This window comes from Lissotriton helveticus, chromosome 7, assembly GCF_964261635.1.
Source record: "Lissotriton helveticus chromosome 7, aLisHel1.1, whole genome shotgun sequence".
Lineage (NCBI taxonomy): Eukaryota > Metazoa > Chordata > Amphibia > Caudata > Salamandridae > Lissotriton > Lissotriton helveticus.
The window spans coordinates 1,052,657,204-1,052,681,307 of NC_136068.1; the positions used below are offsets into that span (position 1 = coordinate 1,052,657,204).

General features: G+C 46.2%; 1 protein-coding gene across 4 annotated transcripts in view; it reads right to left on the reverse strand.

Annotated features, from left to right (window-relative positions):
• The window catches only part of DNAH17 (dynein axonemal heavy chain 17), a 12,633,448-nt gene that overhangs the window by 4,403,219 nt on the left and 8,206,125 nt on the right, over nt 1–24,104 (reverse strand). For all 4 annotated transcript variants that reach the window (XM_078653923.1, XM_078653924.1, XM_078653922.1 and 1 more), the window contains one exon: nt 1,378–1,569. In XM_078653923.1, the coding sequence (XP_078510049.1) occupies nt 1,378–1,569 (192 nt within the window). The remainder of the gene's footprint in view (nt 1–1,377; nt 1,570–24,104) is intronic.

Consider the following 24,104-nt stretch of genomic DNA (forward strand, 5'->3'; position numbering starts at 1 on the left):
AGGTACATACTTTTTTAAAAACTTTATTTATTGATTTTGCAGCATACATCAGTACATAGCATATACAAGGCACTTCACAGATACGGCAAGGAAGGAGAGCAATAGCGACCTGGCATTGCTGCTTTCTCCAACAGGCATCATTACATAAAAATATTTATACAATGCGGAAATTGGGCAGTACGTAGCATTCCGCAGTTTTGATATGGCAGAAAGCAATTAGCACTGTTACACAGGAATGCGTGTCTGTTATAATTCATAGACAAACTACATATTGGGGCTATTCTCAGCATCTAGGTATGGTGTGCAATATGTGTGTATGATCTTAGGAGTATATTTAAGTGCAAGGGATAGGCGACTCGGGGGACGGAGGTTGTGCGATCCTTGCCGCTGGGGGCTCAGGAACTACCTTCTCTTTACCTGTGTTGGCCCATGACACGAATGGGGCCCACATGTTTTTGGGCCTGGGTCCGTGGGCATTAGATCCCAGTATGCTAACAGCATCTCTAGGCAGTATGTGATGTCATGAATCCAGGTGTCTACTTTGGGTGCCCAGCCCTACGTGAAGCCCAGTGCATCGCAATACACGTTTGGCCAGGAGGAGCAGCATGGCCCACAAACGACCCTCCATAGCAGCTACACAGGATGTTTTGCAGTAGGCGCAACTAGAGCCAAATTTCGGGGGGGCTAAGAAAAAATTTCGGGGGGGCTGAACCTTTAATCAGTAAACAGAGTGGAGCTGCAGGGCCTCTAACAAGGGGTGAAACAACAGCAAGGCCTAATTAACATTCAAATGGCCTTTTAAAGACCTGTGAAACGTTCGGGTGTGGCTGTGAGTGTGCCCGGGATCTGTCTCATCCCGGGCTGCCACACACGACGGGGGAGGGGCTGAAGCCCGCTGAGTTCAGTGGGTGTTGCGCGCCAAATTGGCACTGCATCGTACAAATGCCCTCGGTGCAACTCGGACCATACAGACTTTACCCATATGACGTGACAGTGCTCCCCATTGCGGGCATTCTGAATGTGACTATGTCACACAGATAACGGGCAAGCGCCACATCAACACCCCGAAAACACGTCTGCTGGGCCAAATGCCCTGCCCCAAGGTAGGCAACAAGGATGTGAACAAATTCAATGACATGACCCTTGCCTTGGCTAAGCGAGCGAGCGTGATGCACTGGAGAGAGGGCTGATTATGATTCAGAACTGTGAGTAGCATCGTGCACCGGCAATGCGTCTGCAAATGGAAATGGTTTTAATTGCTGTCTTTCAAGGTATACAAAACTTTTAATGAAGAGCAGTTTTGAAAGAAAATATACGCACACATTAATTCTAATAAAAATATGTTAAAATACGTTAATAAACAAAGTTGTTTCTTACCTTTAAGTCAGGAATTGAATAACCTTTTCTAAGCGTCATCTGAAACACATCCAATCCACTGATAAATGCAGAGAGGCGTGAAAGGCTTTGCTTCCCACTGCCTCCAACTCCTACAAGTAAAGCATTCCCACGAGGAGATTCCAAAATGCGATTAATGCGGCAAATGTGACATACTGCATCTTCAAAGAGCACCTAAATACCAAGACAAGGAAGTTGTTGTTTCTCTAAATTTGAAGAAGTGCATTTAATTCTGACTACAGAATACTAACTTCTAAGCAGCTGGAACATTTGAAAACTTACTTGCCTTTAACATCAATTCTTCATCATTGATACTCTCCAGGTATTTATACTTTCTTTGGTACATACCTTCTCCAGATCTTCTCCTCATCTCTTTTGTGTGTCAATCCATATGAGCAAACTTAGATCACCGAACAAGATAAAAGATACCTATCTTTTACAATTTTAATTTTCATTGACACTTGTTTTCTCTGCAAGCATATTATTTATGAAATATTGGCAGCTGTTGAGGCGGGATTCTGATCATTTTACTGTCTCTTGTGGTAGGGGTACAAGCATCCCACAAATGCTGTTTGGCCTTTGAATAAACTCACAACGTTCAGGAGATGGGACTGCTGGATTTTCACATGTAAGCTAAAAGTACTAAAGGAAGCTTGCGTTTCTTCTAAACTATATCCTTGACAAATTAGTTATTTCCATATATTGTAGTGTACTGTAATATTTATGAAGCACTAAAGCACGTTATCAGAGTAGCATGCTACAGTGTGTGGAGTGCATGGTTGAATTTGCTTTTGTATTGTATTTGCTGTGATCTTATGTGAGAATTGTTTTAGAGCACACATGCGTGATCACTGAGGTGCTATTATTTTGTCTTGGTGCACAGCACCAATCAGTGATTTGGTTGAGGAAATGTGAGAGATAGGCACTCACAGGGAGTAGGAAAGGGGTAAGAGACATGTGAAAGAGCCAGGAAGCTACCTGGTTGGTTGGTGTTATATGCAGCCAGTTTATGGGTGGGAAATGAAAAGATAAAGGCAGCTACACAAACCCAACTAAGGAAGAGAGAGCCACCTGGGTGCTGTGTGCGTGTATACCATTAAAGCAGAGGTCTTCAAACTTTTGTCGGCTGAGCCCCCCCATCTAAACCTTTGTACACGTCGAGCCCCCCCACCACCTGACAAAAAAATTCTGGAAGCTGGTACTTTGGATCATTGATGGCCATTCCCTCCTGCAGAGCCCAAAAAAATTACATTGGTGCTTTATTTTTCACATAAAACACAACATTTAGGATAGATTAGTAAAAACATTCCCAAAACACAGGTTTGGAGTGTGCCTGTTTTTCTCCACAGAGGCAGTCAATGTGTGGATGGATTCTTGCTTTTGCCATCCTTAGGTTGTGCTCCACTTCCAGTCTTGAGCAGTACCCGGAAACGGGAGTGCACACAAAAGTTTGTAATATATTTTTTGCTGTTTTATATAGTGCGAGAATGAGGAGTCAGTTGTCTGAATGCAGGTTGCATTCCCAGACACAGCTGAAGGTAATCAGCATGTTATTGAGGGCTGGCATAGGGTTTCAGATACAAGTTACACTATTGCTTTTATGGCATTATTCAGTGTCCAGGGATCAAGGGTGGAGGAAATAAATAGTGTGCTCATCCTGAAACAAACTTCCAGTCTTGTGATTAGGGTTGCCAGCACATTATATTGATGTCCCAGTTGGTACAAAAATGAGCAGTCCCCTAAAGCTTATTTTCAGCACTTATCTGTGCATGCTTTGAACAGAAAGCATTTTTAATGGTGTTCTAGGGCTGCCTGAATGATCCATGACTGATAATTAAAGAAAACAAATATTGAAAAGTCACATTGCAAATGTATACATACTATTTTATTTATAACTCTATTTAGTGTGAAGACAAGGCCAGCTACTTTAAACAACACATGGCTGGCATTTTTCGTTTTGTAACTGTACTTTATATATTTCTTTTAATGAAATACATTCTCACACTAAGATAGTAAAAAGTAAAATCCAAATGGAAGAAATAGGCAGAGTGGGGGCCCATGGGGTACTCGAACCAGAAAACAAACATCCTTTGTAACCAGTTTACAAAGGTTTGTAAATATTGTAATTGCATTTATATAGCGCTTACCCCTGACGAGGCATAAAAGCGCTTTTTGGGCGATTAGAACGCGACTCCGGAAACCCATAAAGGTTTAGTGGTGAATTAGTATAGTGAAATATGAAAGTCATGTGAGTGCTGGATATATGTAACCCACCCAAAAAAAATTATCAAGTTTAGCAGTGCTCAACTCATGTCTGGCACAGGTCAATTACACAAGGTGTGTAGCTGGCTACACATAGGAACATGGGTGAAATATGGACAAGAATGTTCAGAGTTAATTTAAGGAAGCACCAGGCTCACCTCAGCTCTGAAGCTGGGTCAAGTCCATTCACTGAGGTAGTCGAGCCTGGGTAAAGTGCTAAACACTTAGTCCTGTCCCTTTACCTGCGACATCGAAACAGTAGTAAAGGTCAAACAAAAGCACGAACAAAAAATACTACATAAAAAGATACTGTCTGGGGTCAGGTGTTTTATTTTACATGATGCTAGTTCTTTTAGTGTGACCTTAACCTTTGTACGATTTGAAATAGTTTTTGAAGCAAACGAAAATCGGAGTGGCAAACATATGGCTGCCACGTTCAGGCTGTGGTATGTTCTCTATTTGTTCTCTCTTTTCATTTTTGTACCATATGCTTGCAATAAAATATGTACACAATTAGCAACAGCAACATCTTGTTAAGGCCTATTATCTTTTTGAAGGCTCGTTTTTCTCTTTTTTTCCACAGGAAAAACATTTCAACCTGTGGAGAACACCCTTCCCTCTACCTCACCAATTTTGGTGGAGTTCCTAGTGTTTTGCCCTACGAGAAAGGAATGTACTTCTCCCGACGATAAGAGTAAATATTATACATAAGTAAATAGATAAACGTGTGCACGTTTTCCTTTTGTGAATATTTTGCACCTGGCTTAAAATTCAGGCCATTTAGGGGTGTAAACTGAACTTAAGTGTGAAAGTGTAATTGAGAATCAGGCGGTACATATTTTACAATGCGACTGTAGTGCATCAACGTGTAAAAAACGCATCATATGTGGCGTACAGCAGCCCTCATCACCCACTGTGGCGTTGGAGTGTGGCGCCCTCAGGGAGGCACAATTCAGCCTAAAGTTGGATATCTGTCAGAGATGGGGCTCTGAGACCCCCCTCGTCATCATATTCTGCAGGTGCCAGAGGGGGGCATCATTTTGTGTTACGTCACTGCACGTAATGTTGCTGTAGGACCGAAGTGTGAAGTGAATAGTTTACCGCTGCCAAAAGTTTCAAATTGGCGCTAATCTCCACTACACATCATTCACGTAGTTTCTTTCCAAAGGCAACTGCTGTCAAACCGAGAAGAGTGCGGCGACAGCATCCGGAGGCAGTGGTCTTTTCCGAAGCGCAGCACACATCAAACGTGCATGCGTCTCACAAGAAAATAACAGCTCGACGAAACAGCAATAAGAAGAAACCAGCAGTCGAAGAAAGAGTAAAGACATGGACGGCGAGTTACCTTCACAGAAGACGTCACCGGACTCTTCCAGGGCAGCCAGGTCCTCCTCGGTCGTGCCGGAGATAAGCCTCCAGGCACTGCCCTGCAGAGCCTCCAGCAGCTCGAGCTGCTGCAGCAGCCCGAGCTTCGACACACGAAGCCTAATTAATGGGCCTCTGGAAGGAACAATGGAACTTGAAGGTTAAGTGGTGGGGTGGAGTGCGCGCCCACCCTGAAGGGGATGCTGCGCCCCCCCCCCCCCCCAGGGGGGTGCGCCCCACAGTTTGAAGACCCATACATTAAAGGAAATAATCAGAGTATGCTTTGCAATCCATAAGGCATCGCGTGTAAGACAGAATGCTGTCAACTGTCAAATAAGTAAAGTAATGCCAAATGGGCAAGAAAGGAAGTTGCTGAACGAGCTCCTGCCATGGACCCTTAGCTATTTTCTCAACCCCTTTGCTGCTGATACTTTACCCCCACAGTGCTAAACCCTTCTTTTAATTTTTTTTGTTTAAATATCCTTTATTATAGCTTCAGGAGAAATGAAACATGAATGTTACAATACATATATCTTCACATCTCAAAGATGTCTGTCATGTTTACGGGGCAAGGCACCCAATGCATTAATTCTCCGCTTCATACATCATGGCTATTTTTCATCACAGATATTTCAAACCATTGTAGCGCAACAAAGGATATAAATTCCTCAGTTAAAACATTCAGGGAGGGAGAGAAAACAGGGGACATAAGGGGGAAAACAGGAAGGGGTGGCTATGGCCAGCTGGTGCAAGAGTGAGTCGTGTGCGTCTAGTTGTGGGCGTATCGATGTGGGGGGAGCGTGGATGACAATTAATAGTGACTAACAGAGTGGATACGGCTTGGGGGGGACAGTATCTTAGTTGTAGTGAATACTCGGCGTGAGGGAAGTGACGGGGGAAGCGTTATCAGGTTTGTCCGCCTGTAGTATCAGGGGGGGGCGTACTGTTGGCATTGTCTGGGTGGGTGACATCAGTTGGGTCTCGTGTCAGATGGCATTCCTTGTGAAAGGAGTGGAGCATAGTGTCCCATAATGCCGCAATCGGGAACCGTCGCAGACCTGCCGTTTCCTCGTTATGGAGGGTGGTGCTTTCCGCCTTCGCCCAGGTGTCTAGGGATGTGTGCTAGTGTTCCGGTAATGGTGGGGTGGTCCGTTTCCAGTGTTTCGTGAGTAATCGTTTTGCTGTGAGGAGGCCGAGGTCCCAGAAGCGAGAGGGGACTTTATTCAGTGCAGTCCGGTGGTACAGGCCTAATATGCATGCCTCCCAAGTGTGAGGTATCACCATGTCCGTGCATTTGTCAAGTATCATTAGTACCGCCCCCCAGTATGTCTGGATCTGTGGGCATTGCCATATCATGTGTAGCAGGTCCGCATCTTCCATTGCACATCTCAAGCAGCTGGCTGCTGCACCCGGGAAGTAGCGGTTAATTTTACTGGGCGAGAGGTACGCTCTATGTAATATGTAGAACTGTATCAGTTTGAAGCGTGCATTTCGGGGAACGTGTCTGGGGCCTAGTAGGATCATTGTCTACTCCTTATCTGTCCATGGCCTCCCCCTGTCAGTTGCCCATCGGTCTCGTAATGGTTGCGTCGAGTGTTGTGTGTGTGACAGCAGCGCCTGATGTAGCCAGTGCACCACGTGTGTGCCATTTCCCATGACGTGCAGGCTTTGTATCAATTGATGCGTCGGTGGTTCCTCAGTAATGTTACCCCATCTCTGCGTGTATGCCAAAAGTAAGGAGGCGTGTTGCTAAACCCTTCTTTTAATGTTTGGGATAATTTTTTTCCCCCCACCAAAGGTGTCCATACCAAAATATTGTCAATTTTACCCAAGTATTGGGAATTCTAAATCAACCCAGGGTTTATGGATTTCCCTAGAGAGAACCCAGAAAATAGCCAAAATATAGCAACATGTAGTTTTTTGGCGGGAAAAAAATGGGAAAACGTGCTGTGAAAGAAAGAAAACTTTTTTCTGAAAATGGCATCAACTAAATGTTTGCTGTCCTAAGTTCACCATCTTCCCAGCTTTCAGGAACAAGCAGAGTTGTAAGCAAACAACTTTCACAACAGTTTCTGCATTTTTTGTGGTAGTTGATTTTTCCTATTTTGTGTGGTGTCTATCTAATTGCAGTTTGTGGTGGAAACAAGTGCCAAATCCATGGTAAACCTAGAAAGCTATACATTTTCGAAAACTAGAAAAAAATCCTAATTAAGCTAGGGATAACTCATGTAAATGAGTCATGGTTTTCCCAAAGAAACTAATCTTGGAAATAAAAAATTACGAAAATAGGTAAGAAAAAATAGCAATTGGTGACAATGTTTTTAACTGTGATTGTTTGCTCCAGAGAGCAATTAACAAAAGTAATATACTGTAAAGTCCATCAGACTCTTCTGGTCACAGGAATATAGGGTGTTGTGTAGCTGTCAAAAACTGCCAAAACCCAGAGCCAACAACTGAGCGGTAGCTTAAGATGATACTTTATTGTGTACCGACCATGCTGCAATTCATAAGGTAAAATGTAATAAATGAAAACTGGATAAGAAGGAAACCTAGCCATTTTTAGGTTTCGTAACCTGGCGAGGGGCGAAGCCACTCCCAGATCGAAATCTGTTGTTTCTAATAGTGAGGTTAGGACAGCCTCTGTTTCCAATTGGCTAGCTCCATAAATGGAGGCTAGCCATTGGGAGACAGAGGCTGTCAATCGCGCTTTCTCTTGAAAACGCGATTCGGGGGCGTTTCGCGGTGTTTTTTTAAGCCCCGCCCCTTTGTCCTGGGCCGCGCTGCCATTGGCTGCCGGCCCGGGACACCCCCGTGACGTCATTCCCGGGCCGCGCTGTGATTGGCTGCCGGCCCGGGACACCCCCGTGACGTCAGCCAATCACAGCGCGGCCCGGGACCTGACTTGTTTTTTTATGCAAACATTCATCAATTCTGACATGGCATAGCACTTTATCCGCGCAGCACGTGTGTAGATGTAAACCCCTTATGATAGCTTTGTTAGTTGGATTAAGACCCGTGTCCTACAGCAGCCACCTCTTCTCCAACCTACTAACCGAGTGGGACCTCACGTCCTGCATGACCTGTACGGTTTGCGCTTCCGTCACTTTGCAGTTGAAGATCAGTTGCATTTAATTTTTGATGCAGGACCGGTGTGTACGTTCTTTGTGGTTAACCTGGTTGAATTATGCAAAGCCTTTTACGAATTCAATGCGGGACCGCTCCCAATGAAGCGCCAGCAAACAGTTTTCCTTAAAGCGGTAAAGTATTTTGTAACATTAAAACATCCATGTAATTGGGCGATTGTTAGGATTTATTTGTAAGACTTTAATATCTAACCTCTGTTCCCATCGATGTCGTTTATAAATACAGAAATAAATCATGTTAATTAAATAATGGCTTAAATCCAAATGGATTTTTTTAAATCCTGTTCTATGTGAGACCATATGACCCTTTCGGTTACAGAGTTGCATAGGAGCTGCCAAACTAGCTTGAAAAATCTTCAAAGATTAAGCTTAATAAACCAACCATGGCAGAGTGAGAAAGAACCCAAGCGGCAAGTACCTCCGCGCCGGGTTCTTGGAGGGTGTTTAAGATGTGTGCGCGCGAGGGCAGTGCAGAAGGGCTCGAGAACAGATCCCAGTACCGAGCGCCCGAAGCAAGCAGACTGCAGAGTGGGTTGGATATGGATCGGTGCTACCGGTCGTCTTCGAGATCTCGTCAAGTGATTTATTCATGTCGAGAGCAAGCCTCCTCCGTCGTAGAGGATGAAATATCAGCATGACACTGGAGCGTGACCAGCGCGCTGCTCTTCCAGAAAGGGTGACGAGAGGGGGTTATACTGTTACATTACACAAGCAAGCCATGATATCCTAGCACACATTCGAACCGTTCCATGCAGTTTGAGCGGGTACACAACTATTCAGTAGTGTTTTGCGAGGGCTGCCTCCAGACAAAAAAAAAAAAAACTGTGCTCCTGAAATTTCCCTTCCCAAAGGTGACCATTATCCTAATCTAAATCATGTCGGACCGTTCGGCTGAATTAATGGCATTGGGGCAGGACCTCTTGTGGTTTAGTAACATGACCGTGTTGATACTTATTAGCACTTTTAATGTAAAAGTGTGTCCCAAAGCTGCGTTGTACATACAGCTCCTCCCATCTTAAAATCAGGGTTGGATTGTGATAAAATAGGTCCGGTCACCCTAAAAAAAAAATAGGTCCGGTCACCCTAAAAAAAAAAGTGTCCCACATTTGCGGATTGCGCTTTATTACAAAACACTGCTTCCGTGTTTTACGTGTTACAAAGGAGGATGGGGTCGCTAAAGAGGCGTGTTTTTTCGAAACTTCGCCGATTTAAAAAAAAAAATGCAAATGTTACACTGACTCTTTGTGCACGGATTATCTCACAGTAGTGAACCCCACACCGTACTATAATTGAGGCCACTTATGCTTAGCTCCCCCCCCCCCACTGCTCAATCTACATACATTAAAAGGGCCGGCCCAGGGAGAGACTGGGAATTGGTATACAGGTGGTGGTAGAGGCCAATCTGCCTCTGGTGAGGCCGCTTAGGCCCCCACTGGGCTGCTGGCAGCATCTATACAGCCCAAATCGGCCACCACGCTGGCAAAATAGCAGGCCTCAGCTGCAACCGAGATACCGGCCCATTGCCCGCCTCAATTCCATCCTGCTTCCAAGAAGCAGGCGCTGATGGACCACTCATGCGCACTGCTGCCTAAAACTGATCACAAGCCACCTGCACTGCACCTCCCTAAAGTCGTGGGTGCATGCCTAAAGTTCAAAGAACTTTAAACAGAAGTCATCATCGAAGATGCATTTCAAATCATTTAAAAGCCAAGTTACTTTGAGCAAGAGAAAGGTTTCGATATTTAGAACAGCTTTGTACAAATACGCAGTCTTCTCACCACCTACACTGAAGGTACGCTTCACCCCTGGCTGGAAATCAAGTAGCTGCACGCCGGGTCCAAGCTCTTAATACTTCCACCGCCTCTAAAGACACGATTGTGGTTTGGCCGGACTCACAGTAAGCGAGTATTACTCGATAAGCTGCCGCAACGCATAAGCAACACAAGACGAGTTCAATGCTGATCATATTCACTGAGCGCGCACACACACACTGCATGTTTAAAGAGTTCCATTTTTACATACTATTGGGTTGGTTTGTTTACATTCCATTCTCCAGGCGTGGCTTGCGTGCGACAGCAATGCAGGTGAAAAGCAAAATGCCCAAGGATAGCAGAGTTATTATGCGAAACAGGAAATAACAGCAGGTTTTATAAACAAATTGGGAAAGTTAATCAGAGCTCCTGCTTGCATAAAAATACGTAACCTGCTAGTGCCCCGACTCTAGCCGTGATCCTTATAACGTGTCCATCCTGTGCATTTTGCTGTTTGTTTACACATTGAATAAAAGGCTAGCCGCTGTATTTTGTCAGCAGTTAGTACTTTGCTTTTCTCAGGAGATCTGCAGTCGGAAAAGAGGTGCAGCCTGAGCATCTAACCCGCCCCCTCCAATCCCTGGAAAGCAAAGGATGGGTGAGATCTGAACAATGAGGGCAGCACACGTCTACTTTCAGGCTGACTCAATCGTTCTCGTACCACAAACACTGGCATAGGGAGAAGTAACACATGCAGGAGAAGGGCGGGGGTCACAAGATGCTATACGCAAGTATTTTAGGTGCCGGTATCGGGCACTACCCCATCCAGCAAAGAGCCTGTTAAGTTAACCAAATCTGCAAACCTCACTCGCTCAACACACCATCCTCGAATACACACAACACACCACACCCAATGTCACGTGGCTGGAGCTTGCATGCAGAACCTCTTCGGACCCTGCACCATAGAAAACGTGCACAAGCTCGCACGCGACGCCTTTTCACAGCACCAAATGGCAACGCAACCGTCGAAGTTATAAAGCTACACAAAAACATCAACTCACAAGACAAAGTACTAGCAACCAAGCATGTCCGGACGAGTCAACTTAACGGACGAGAGCGCGCGCACCTCTGCTCATCACACCCTGCTCACTGCCAAACGCAAGAAGTTGGAAAACAACCGATTTTGAGGGGGAGACACGACAGGTATTTGTGAGCGCTGATAGACGAGGCGGACACACAACAAAAGGCACAAACAACGCTCGTTTGCCAAGCGACGACGCAATTTGAAGTAAGCAGAGCTTTGCAAGAAAAGACAATGAGACCATTAATTAAATATACAGAGACCAGCAGTCGGCAGACGTCATCAGTTCCGGGTAGCCTGGGACATGGTGTTACTTTGCTTACAACCCCCATCTCCAATCGATGGTACGCACTACCTATATATACATATGCTCAAGCGCCTGTCGTGTGCATAGCTTGGGGGATAAATCGTCCAAAATATCTTACGGGCTGTGAAAATACATTGGTTTGATGAGAAGCAACTGGAGTTGCATTATGATAACAGTCAAATGTACGCATCCAGGGTTCTTAGACGTTATCTGCATAAGACTCTTACCACCCACAGAGAACAGGATTAGGAACACAGAGGGAAGAGATTGACACCACACAATGGTGGGAATGCAGCAACACCAACAGGCTGCTAAAGTCTGCCCAGCAAACTTCGTTTTGTTAGATGCGACACTAGGGAGGAGTGACAACTGTATGAATGTCGTAGGTCTGCAAAAAAGTTGATAAAGCATGCTTAAACTGGCTTGAATTCTCTTAGCCTCGAAGCGAGTTACCTGGACATACCAAGAGATCACACAGGGGAGGGGCCCTCCGAGCTCGAGGCGGGATACGAGGCAAACCTAGGGCGCCACCCCGCCTCGAGGCCATAATGAAGCAGCGGGTCTGTCTCCCAGTGCCTCCCACTGCAGGGTTGACGTTCAAACCCTCCTGCGTCACAAAAATGCAAAACAACTGTATATGAAGAGTGTCTCGGCTCAAGGGTACCTAGGGAGTCTCGGCATTCACCCATGTCGCGTTTATTCCAACCTCAGGGCTCTCTCAGAGGGAGACACATTTCTTCACAACATATCTGAATAATATTATTATTACAGTATTGTGTTCGGTGCTTTTTAGCCAAGTTAGGGGGTATTATGACAATCACACAGGCTTCCTACGTCTTTACAAGAAACTGCACATTCTAGGTTATGATGAACAAATTCAGCCTGGCATTCCTGGGATCATCAGAGTGGCATGAATTCTCCACCCAAAACGTTAGGGTGGTGTGTTGAATTAACTCCAGTCACTGGGAATCGCACTGGGTTGGCAGGATATGCCCAGACGTGGGTGCCTTGCCCACTTTGCCACTAGATTCAAGATAGCCTGGCTGATGAGGGGTGTTACTCCGAAACCGATCCCAGGATGCTTGTGTCCGGTCCAGGGAAGACATGGCTTGGCAGTTCGGGCTGGACTGTTCCCATGAGGCACAGGGGCAAGACGGATTTGCATATGGTGTATGCCAACATTTTAGGACAAGGACGTGGGAGAAGTAAAAAAAAACAAAACAAAAAAAAACCAGAGAATGAAAATGCCCCATTGACTTCTATTGTAGAAAATACAATTTCAGACGGGAGACAGCGGAAATAAAGCCATTTCTAGCTTGGAAAATCAGTAATCTCCCGCGTGAAACTGGTTTGGCATGTATGATATGGCTGGGTCTGAACACGGGTGGCGAAGTGAGCTAAAGAATGAGGATGGTTTCAAACCCGATCTGTGACTGGGGGCGAGTGTCTGAAAAGTTTCAGCGCTCCGTCCATCATCTCCTTGTGTTTGCACTACATTATATTCCACCATATTTTGCTTATATGTTCCATTACAGATCCAGTGCAAACACAAGCAGCAAGTCTGTAGCACACCCAAACTGAAGCGGGTATTAATATTCTTTTGCCTTGAACAGGCAGCACTTCCAGCAATGCAAAAGTACCCTTTTTCAACTTTAAAATAAAAATAAAAACACTTCAGAATTTTTAACTTTCCTCAAAATATTCTATGGTTGCACTTAGAATAGTAAACAATACTCCTGAACTATTGGGGAAAGTTACACATACCCCCAACTGCAGTTAGAATAGGGAAGTTGCCTTTCAGCCCCCACGAAACCCTCTGCTGCCCTGAGGATGCAACTGAAGACTAGAAACTATGCAGAACACGGTTGCTACTTAAACGGACCACATAATATGCAAGATTCACTAAGAATAATATGTTAAAATCACATTGTATTATTGTTTTACTCCGATGTCGCTGCTGTACTGACTAATAATATGATTTTCCTTTTGGTTATGTTGGTTATACCTTAAATAAAATAATTTTAAAAAAAATATGCGAGAGGACAGAAACTCACTCTTGCTTCCAGTACAAGGTAAGTAGATCATCCCACTCCTACACTGTTACGGGTTGAGTTTGAAATTAGTTTAATCAGTAGCTTCACCCAAGTTGCATCCCATGACGTCAGCCCGAGGGGCTGTATTGTAGTGTTAATGTAGGTAAGTGGGATCCTGAAGGTCTTATACACCCGGACAGCTTACTACTATACGTAGGTGTGAGTGAGTGAGTGTTGTCTTTCCTTTGATCCCCATGGGGGACGCTTTTCCAAGTCATTTGTTATGGCAAATACATCGCAATTACGGTGTTATGAGATGCAGCATTTAGTGGAGTTAAGGACGTGAAACTGATAGACACAGATAATGAAAATGTGTTATGCTGGTAGGTCTGAAGGTTCCTTTCATCCTCTTAGTCCAATTTCTTATGGTGGCTGTGGCAGGTCATCCACTTTGATCTAATGAATGTGAAAGAGATGGACTAAGCTTGGTGGAGTTCTTAAAGACCTGGTATCAACAAGAGAGTGAGGGATAGTTATCATAGAAACACTCTTGGTCCCCAAGTCAAGGTAATGCGAACAACAAAAGAGTGCGCCTTCTTTCAAGAAGAGTGAGCATGAATAATCTGACTTGATTCTTTAGAAAGCACTCACTCACCAACCTAGTTTGTTACATGCTTCATCATCGGGCCCCACCAGGAGAGGCCGAGTGCCTCCCTGGTGTGCTTCAACGCCAGAATTACTGCGTAGCAGGTTTTTTTGTGACAAGTGAGTGTGAGTGTGGTGGTTAAAAATGTCTAGAATGGCCATTTAATAATTTTTTCTCTGGATACAATCAGACACACTAAAAACAGGGTGTGGGATGGAAGGGCTCTCCTGGTGGGGCCCGATGATGAAGCATGTCACCAACTAGGTTGGTGAGTGAGGGCTTTCTAAAGAATCTAGTCAGTTCTTCATGCTCGCTCTTCTTGAAAGAAGGCACACTTGTTGTTTGGAGTTCTTAAAGAGCCAGTACAAATTTGAATTTTACTTGTCAACCTTCCCTCTCCACCCCGCATGCACACACAGAGTACCCTTCCTTGACAGTCTTTCTAATTATTACATTTCTGCCAGATTGCTTTGTTCTCCTCTAATACAAAATCATAGGGCAACCCCAAGAAAAGAGGTGCAGCAAAGAACACCAATAATCGCAAAGGGAGCTCACAGGCATATGCTATGCTAAGGGATCTGTAAAGCACATGGGGATCTGGAGGCTTCCCAGCTCTGGTGGCCAAAAGAAAACCACTGCACCAAGATCAGTCCCTAAAAAGCCAGGTCTTGTGGGATTTTAGAAAACAACTCATTCATAGATCTAATGGCCAGAGCCTGACCACGTTGCAGCCAAAAGAACATCCTCCACTTCTGGCTCTAACAATAGGGACGGTGGCTAAATGAGAGTTTGTGGATCTAAGAAGCCTTTTGGGAGAGCAAGGGATATCCAGTTGGTGGGAGATGTGGGAGCTCAGATGAAAGGATCTGTGCACAAGGATTTTAATTTGATCCTTTGGGCCACAGGTAAACAGTGAAGGTCAGCGCCCTCTGCTCTGGTAGGAACCATTGAAATTCTGTGCTGAAGCAAGGCTGCTCTTGTATTGCTCTGCCTTGTATCGAAGCAAAATTTTACCTCAGCGATGGGGTGACCAGATGAAGGGCAAAACATGAAAAGACTATGCCAGAGGCTAAAAAAGGTACAGGTTATCAATGAAGGTGGATTGTCAGCTTAGGTCATGTTGTCGACAACTGTCCTGTTTAGCATTCAGATTAATCCAAAAGCGTGTGGTCAAACCTGTAGCAAAATACTTCCAATAAAAGGTTTGTGGCGTAGTTTATTTCAGATAAAGTTACACACAGCTTCTAGGAGCTCTACCTATGGCATAGCAACGCTGTGTCCTTACATACATTGAAAGAATTTTTGGAAATTAGGCAATTTTGCATTTTCCTCTTCAATTACCCTTACTCCAAGCTTCTGGTCTGCAGGCAAATCTAGTAGAGAGATTAACACGAAGTGCTTGTCTGCACCTACGGCCGTCTGGGAACCTACTAGACAGTGACTTGGGCGAGGGAGCACACCACTCTCACTGAGACAGGGAACACAAAGTAACCAAAAACAAGCATTTACAATGCAACGGTTTCGCCTTTGGAAAAGTTTGAGCTATTGGCATTGTAAATGACAAAATTTGTATTTATGTGTTGGTTTTGAAAACAGATAAATAAATGGCATTGTCATTTACATTGCCAATAGCTCTAAATTTTCCAAAGGCGAAACCGTTGCATTGTAAATGCTTGTTTTAAATGTGCCCTATATACTGAGTTTAGGAATAGTGCATTTTAGTACAACTCTATAATTGGGGTTACCCAGAGTACCAAGTGATACAGAGGGGATTTTACTAAATTGTTTTTTGTATGTTGGATTAAAATTGGAAGCAATGTAGACAATTTCAAAGGAAAGGCAGGCTTAGTATATGGTGCACACTTATTTAAGTGAAGCACCTAGCACTAAACCAGACAACCCTCATGACGATTTTACTGGTCTTAGACAACCAAACTCCCTAAGTCGTAGCTGTGGAGAGCAGCCTTCGGGCTTAGTCCAGAAGGAGTGTTAAGAAGCTTTTTTTTCAGAACTAATCATATAGTGTAGGCGGAACAAAACAGAACAACACAGTGTAGCTATAAAAATATATATATTTATTATAAACAGACACTAACCAATTGGTATATCTCCTAACCGGAGATATCAACACAATACACACAATATTTCCACAGTAGAACAGATAAGTAGCACAAATACACAGTGGTTTCCAGGGGAGACCAAGCCACACCCTAAGAAAGTGGAATGCGAACGGCGACCAAAGTCGAGACTTGGACCAGAAGACTCGGAAGAGGTGGGGATTCAAGGGACTACCCAACGTAATTACCCAGGAGCTCCATAGAGGTTGTGTGCAGAGTGGAAACACAGCCACATAATCAATACAAGTCAATGGGAAAATTGAGGTTTCAGTTTTCAAGTAGGACCCTTCCCAGTCGACCCTGAAGAAACCCTATGCAATATGGAAGGTTGGAGAGTCACACCCCCCCACCCCCTCCCCTTGGATAGCCCAGGAGCCAGGATACCTACACCAGGGAAGCATAGGTGCGAAGTGACGTCGGAAACCTCAGTAGACCACAATGGAGGATTGCAGTAAAGATGCAGTTGGCAAGGAAGGTGAAAGAGTCAGGTGAAGTCCAAGTATGGATTCTTGAATGGGAGTACCTGCAAAAAGAGGGGGCAGAGTCTATGCCCTCGGGAGTGACCAGGAGGCACGAAAGACCAATGGCCACTGATGACAGAAGATGAAGGAGAGTTAACGGTTAGCTGGTCGATGCAGCTGTGAGGACCAAGTGACGCTGTGGAAGATCAGGAGGCATTCACAAGCTGTTCCACATTGGAAGTCGAGAACCAGGGGGTCAGTATCCGGCAGGAGCACCAGCAAGCCTTGGCAGTAGCAAAAGAAGAAGGTGCAGTGTCAGACCATCCAGGTCCCAGGAACTCAGCAAGGGCAGGAAAGTCAGAGCAGGCCCAGAGCAAGCAGGGGAGCTCACTGAAGCCAAAGAAGACCCTCAAGAGGACCCACAGGACGAAGGCACAGGAGTCACAAGAGGACCTCGAGCAGCTCACCAAAGATGCAGGGCCTCGGTGCAGAGGATGCAGTGAGGACAAAGACCTTGGTATGAAGAGATGCTGGAGGCTGGAGTTTCTTGTCGCTCGAAGATCTCTGGAGGACAGAGTCAACAAACCTAGGCAAAGGCTAGTTGACGCGGTGCACAGTGGTTCTGTTCCAGTGGTTTTGACAAAGGATGAAGACCTCAAACTTGCTGAGAAGACAGTGCAGGCCTCGAGAAAGTTGCCAAACCACCACCTGTGTGGCTGAGCTTTTCAGAGTCCGCGGGACCTTAGGAGCGGCAGACCGTTCAGCTTCGTTGTGGTGCCTGCAGATGCAGGGGATTGACTCCTTCAATCCCAGGGAGATTACTTTAGGTGTCTTTGATAGCCACGGGCCTGGAGAAAAACTTGGATGAAGCACAGGCACAGACGACGCAGAAGACTGGCAGGACGGTGAGACCATGGGCAGCAGGAGTCTTCCTTGGTGCAGTCTCGGCTGCAGGTGAAGTGCAACGAACTCCAAGGTGCCCAGAAATTTGAAGTTGAAGGGGCTTTGGATCTGAATATTGTTCCACAATGAATCTGAAGAGCTACCCGGGGTAAGCCCTTAACACCTTACATGCTCATGACGAGCTGAGCTCGTCATGAGGCACGGTGCTCTGGTGCTCATGACAAGCTCAGCTCGTCATGAACTGTGGAACGTTCACACGCGGGGATAATTCCCCTGCTGTGCTGAGCGTTCCACGGGAACGGGTACAGCTGTGACGAGCTCAGCTCGTCATGAGCACCGGAGCGCCGTGCCTCATGACGAGCTAAGCTCGTCATGAGCATGGGGGCGCTGTGCACGCCCCCCGCCCCCCAGCACAGCGGGGGAATTACCCCCACAGCAAAGGGGTTAAGTACCCTAGGGGAAAGGTTGGAATGATTCAGGGATCCCTCCCAGAGGAGGGGCTGGACTGAGGGGAGGATACTCCCATGCCCGTTGTCCAGTTTCACTCCAGAGTGGGCGCCAATGGCTCCCTGAACTGGCTCCAATTGGAGTATGCAAGGAGGGCACTGAATGTGCCTTTCAAAGCAGTCTGTTAGCACTGGCAAAGGCCCCCACGCTAGCCCAAAACACTAAGTGCTGGCTGGGAAGTGGTCACAGCTCACTGTGAAAGGAAACATATTGTTCTACCTCCCCTAGTGTCTGTTGTTGGCAGCAGCACTAGCTTGCTGTTAGACCCTGAAAGGCTGGTACCGGGAATACAGGGGGCTCCCTAGGGATGCCCTCCAGTACATGAATCGGTGTTGGGGTAGGATTCTAACATACCAAACATGCAGACAATGAGTGATAGAATGCACTCCCATGTACTCCAATTTTGTCAATTTTTTAAAGATGCTCAGTGGCGTTTAAGGTGTGCTAGCTCGATGTGCACTCCGTCCATGGTTAGTTTCTTTTGGTATAGTGATATGGAGTTTAAGAGCATTAATATGCAGGATTTTTTTTAGAATCAGGGGGTTACTTTCTTCTCATTTTGTAATTTAATTTTAATTTTCATTTGGGGAAAGCATGACTCGGTTTGTAAAAATTGTAAATTGATGTACCAAATAGAATGTTTACATAGTGTGTATGGGCACTAGGTTTGTGAGCAAATTAAAGTTTATATGTTTTATACTGTTTTATTCTGATGTGTTCTTGTATGATATTTTGTATTCTAGATACCCCTGATGAAGGAACTCTTCCCAAAAATGCCTTGGGTATATTTAAAGGCATTGTGACTTGTGGAAATTCAATCTGTCTCGTGCTACTGTGATAAGCTCAGTAAGGGCGATTCTGGAAATGGTGAATAAAATGAAGTGAAGGATGAAAATATTTTGGAGACTAAAAATGGATTAAAAGCAGATGAAAAGAAGCTGAATATGTGATAATTTGGCAAAAGACTTTTGACTTTATTGACTCATGTAGATACATGGCAGTGTAGCTTGAATAGGGTCCTGACGAGGTTCCTTTCTGATCATATCTGATACCAAACATGAGCAGTTTCAGTGCAGTCAGTATATAGTTAGACATCTCATAATTGACTTGATGTTCACCCTATGTCTTAAATGGGTGACCACACTTACAAAGCCTGGAGAATCGACTCCAGGGTTTGTAGGGGATGTCCAGCACATGCAGGGCACCCTCACACTTACAACCTAGCACCTGCCTTCAGGATTGAAAAGCCTGCTTTAGGTGTGACTTATAGACTTTAAGTGCAGTGACCTCAGATATAAAGAAGCTTATTCGTTGTGAAGGGTGCTAGCACAAACTCACACCGCCTACAATGGCAGACCTGTAGTCACAGTTTGAGTGGTCTCAAATGGGTGGCATAATACAAGCTGCAGCCCATGGGAGACCCCTGGTGAACCTATGCCCTGTGTACCTTAGTGCCATATACTAGGGACTTAGTAGGGTACACCAGTAGCAAATAAGAAAGGTACCAATGTACTTGCCACAGATAAATGGAGGGAGATAGCACAGTAACTTGAGTCCTGGTTAGAAGGATCCCAGTCAGATTAGTCAGGAAACAGGATAACACCAGCATAAAATGGGGGCAGCCATGAAAGCAGATCCTACTTTGCTAAGCAACCCCCCTCCAAACGAAAGGAGATGAGACTAACCATGCCCAGTTGAGTCTTCATTTTCTAAGTGGAAATATCTGGAGAGTCCATCTACGTTGGCATGGTTACTCCCAGGTTTATGTTCTATATAAAAGTCCATCCCCTGTAGGGAAATGGACCACCTCAAAAGTTTGGGATTTTAACACTTTATTTGTTTAAGCCATAAGAGGGACTTATGGTCTGTCTGAACAATGAACTGAGTACCAAACAGGTATGGCCTCAACTTCTTCAAGGCCCAGACCACAGCAAAGGCCTCCCTCTCAATAACTGACCAACGTTTCTACCTGGGGGTCAACCTTCTGCTTATAAAAGACACTGGCTGATCCTGGCCCTCTGCATTAAGCTGTGACAAAACAACTCCTATTCTTATCTCAGAAGCATCTGTCTGGAAAATTAAGGTTTTGAAGTAATCAGGACTTTGTGGAATGGGAGCAGAGCATGTGGACTACTTTAGGTCATCAAATGCCCTTTTGACAGCTAACTGTCCACTGAACTTTCTTAGATATCCTTTTTGAGGTGAGATCATTAAGGAAAGTCACAATGGAACCATATCCCTAAACAAACCTCCTGTAGTACCCAGCCAGGCTCAAGAAAGGCCTGACCTGGGTCTGGATAATGGGAGCAAACTAGTAAATTATTGTGAGAAGCTGGTTTAGTATATGGTGCACACTTATGTAAGTGTTTACCTTGCACTAGTCCAGACAAACCGTATGGTGATTTTAGTGGTCTTAGACAACCTTAGAAAGCTTTCTAAGTGGTAGCTGTTGAGAGCAACCTTCAGGCTTAGTCCGGAAGGAGTGTAAAGCAGCTTGTTTTACTAGAACATAATCTTATAGGTATAGATTAAGTAATAAAGTAGCACAAGATATATTTATAAAAATATGTATTTATTATAAGACACTCAGTAACACATACAGATATCTCCTAGCTGGAGATATACAGAATGCACACAATAATTTTCAATAGAAACAGGTAAGTAGCACGAATGCACAGTGGTTCCTAGGGGGAGACCAACCAATATACTAAAATAGTGGTATGCGAACCACGACTCGTGTCAAGACTATACCGAGAAGATATAGAAGTGCCGGGGACCCAAGGAACCACTCGAGGTAAGTAACCAGGAATGTGTGCAGAGTGGGAACAAGACCGCTGGCTCAATACAAGTCAATGGGTAAGTCGTGGTTGCAATTTTAAAGAAGATGTTCCCTTCCCAGTGGACAATGAAGAAAACCCATGGAAGACAGAAGGTTGCAGAGCCACCCAACTGTGGATACCCTAGGAACCAGGATACCTACACCAGGGAAGCCGGGTGCATAGGTGTGAAGTGGTGCTGGAAGCCGCCGTCAAACTCAATGGCGGACTTCAGGAAGAAGCTGTTGCTGGAGAAGGTGAAAGTGTCCAGTGGAACCCAAAGGTGGATTCAAGTCGAGAAGTACCTGCAAGCAGAGGGGACAGAGTCTACGCCATTCGGGAGTGACCAGGAGGCACAGAAGACAAATGCCCACTGATGTCAAGTGTTGGAGGAGAGGTGTCAATGACCTTGGAGCTGCAGCTGTGTGGACCAGGCGATGCCGTGGAAGACAAGGATGTCGAGAGTTGAGGGGTCTGTGTTTGTCAGAAGAACAACAAGCCTTGTCACCGCCAAACAACGTAGAAAGCGAAGAAGGCGCAGCGTCGGGACCAGCAAGGTCCAGGTGACCCACCACAAGCAGGGGAGTCAGGGTAGGCACCGAGCAATCAGGGGAACCTGCTGAAATCAAAGAAGACCCTCAAGACGACCCACAGGCCGGAGGCACTTGAGTTACAAGAGGACGTCGAGCAGCTCACCAAAGATGCAGGCCCACAGTGCAAGTGATGCAGTAAAGATGAAGATCTTGGTTACAGGAGATGCTTGAGGTTGGGGCCACCGGGAGCCCGAAGATCTTGGTGGAAGGAAGCCAACAAGCCTTTGCTATTGTAAGTCCACTCGGTGTACAGGGTTCAGTTTCTGCGGCTCTGTCAAGGGATACTGGTCTCAAACTTGATGAGAGGAAAGGACAGGCCTCGATGGATGTGAAGAACCACCACCTGTGTTCCTGAGCCTTCCAGAGTCCGTGGGAGCCCAGGATCAGCAGACTGGTCAGCTTTGTTGCGGTGCCTGCAGATGCAGGGAAGTGACTCCTTCACTTCAAGGGAGATTCCATCTGGTGTCTTGGATGCTCACAGGCCTTTGAAGGTTCCTGTATGGAGCACAGGCAGGGACGTTGCAGTAGATGAGCGGGTGATGAGCCCAGGAGCAGCAGGAGTCTTCCTTGTTGCACCCTTGAAGCCCAGAGCAAAGTCCAGTGAAGTCCAGAGTGGACAGACGGTCACAGAAGAAGTAGTGTCTTAAAATGAATCTTGTCCCACGATGAATCTAGGGACCCACCCTCAGGTAAGCCCGTAAGTCCCCTAAGGAAAGGGTTGGGATGATTCAGGGTTCCTTCCCAGAGAGAGGTCGGACAGTGGGGAGGATACACCCATGTTCTTTGTCCAGTTTCGCGCCAGAGCGGGAGCCCATGTCTCCCTGAGCTGGTTTGACTTGGACTATGCAAGGACGGCACCTAATGTGCCCCTCTAGCAGACTGAGTAGCACTGGCAAGCGCTCCCACCCGACCCCAACACACTAACCCTGTCTGGGAGGTGGTAACATCTCCCTGTGACAGGATACCTATTGTTCTGCCCTCCTGCTCAAGCTTGGCTCAGCAGCAGGAGGGCAGAATCATGTCTCTGGTTGGCAGCAGATGTGTTGTGCTGTCCCGGTCTAGAAGACTGGTGCCGGGATCACTGAGGGCCGCTCGGAGGAGCTTTACAGTGCATGGAATCATACCTCCCACACCGTGGGGGTATTGTGAGAAGTTGGCTTGATATGCAGTGCTCACTATTCTAGTGATCACTATGTATCAGTCCAAACATCTCTTATTGATGATTGGTTGTAAGTCAACCTTATAGACCAGCTATCCTAGTAGCATGGATACGAGCAGTCTAAGGCTAAGACTCTAGAGGGCATGTTAAGCCAGCTGTTTTACCATCACATTACCCCTTGAACACCAAGTGAAAGGACACCACACAAGTTGTTATCAAAAATAAAGTGTATTTATTTATAACAAGACTACCCTGGCTCTTTATGAGACAGGGAGCTAAGCACACAACAAAACTCTTACGAAAATACTTTAAGTCGCACAATTTACACAAATGCCCGAGGGGCACGAAAAACCATATACACAGTAAGTGGAATGCGAACTTGCTAGCAGGTAAGTAATACTTTTCTAGACTTAGGAATCGCTAGGCCTACAATTCTAAACACTGGGAGTAGATGCAGGAGGCCTGGGGACGTCGTGTGCAGAGTGGGAACTCTCACGCGTAAGGCGGGAAAAAGTCTATGGAGGCTAGCAGTTGCAAAGTTACTGTTCTCGGGCGAACCCGACTAGGTGGATCAAAAACGGGAGTGGATCCGAACACTTAGGGTGTTGGACTATGCTGGAGCACCGGAGTACTCAGGTTACCTAGCCCAGGGGCTGCGGCTGCATAGGGTTGAAGTTGTGTCGGAAACCCTCGTTGAAGATCCAGGAGCCTGAAGAAAGAGTTGCTGGCAGGCGGCCAGTGAAGAAAGTTCGGAGTGATCCAAGCCTGGATCAGGGAAGAAGAAACCTGTAAGCAGAGGGGACCAAGTTCTGAATCACTAGCCAGTGATTTGAGTGGGCACCAGGATGGCACCGGACGAAGTCACCTCAGCCAGGTGAGGGGGCGCTGCTGGGCTCTGCAGTCTCTCGGACCAGGAGGCGTTGTCGGTGACCAGGATGGAGGTGCGAGCTGTCCCACGAAGGTACTTGCTGTCGACGTCGCTGGACCCAGGATTGGGCAACAAGTCTTGGCAAATGCAAGGCCCACGCGGTGGACCTAAAATGGCGTCTTGAGTGGACCAGGAGGGTCCAGGGTGCTGCTCTTTTGGAGGGGAGCAAGGGCTAGTCTGGAGCAACCAGACCAGCAGTAGTTGTCGTCGTGGAGCATCGTGAGAGGGCCACTAGCCAACGGGCAAGCAACCGGGACAACGCGGTGAGCAGCAAAAAGCAGAAGGGCCCCACGCCGATATCGTGGATGCAGGGGGGCTGAACTTCGGTGCTGGAGCTACTCAGGGTCGGGGCTTCTCTTACCCCAAAGCACTCAGTCGAGGGTCACTCAGGAGTCGTGCTGGACAAGCGTCGTGCAGTTCTGAAGATGGCCGGTCCCTCGAGGTCTCGTCACACCCAAGGATCACAGCTGGGCTGATGATGTAGGTTGAGGTCAGAGGTGCCAGGGAAGCCGGTTCTCGTCGTGCTGGAGCAGTCTTGATCCGAAGGAGAGACTGGCAACAAACCGCGATGCTTGGTTGGTGCCTGCTGCTGCAAGGTGACTACTCCTTAGTCACAAGGGAGAAATCTTGAGAAGAG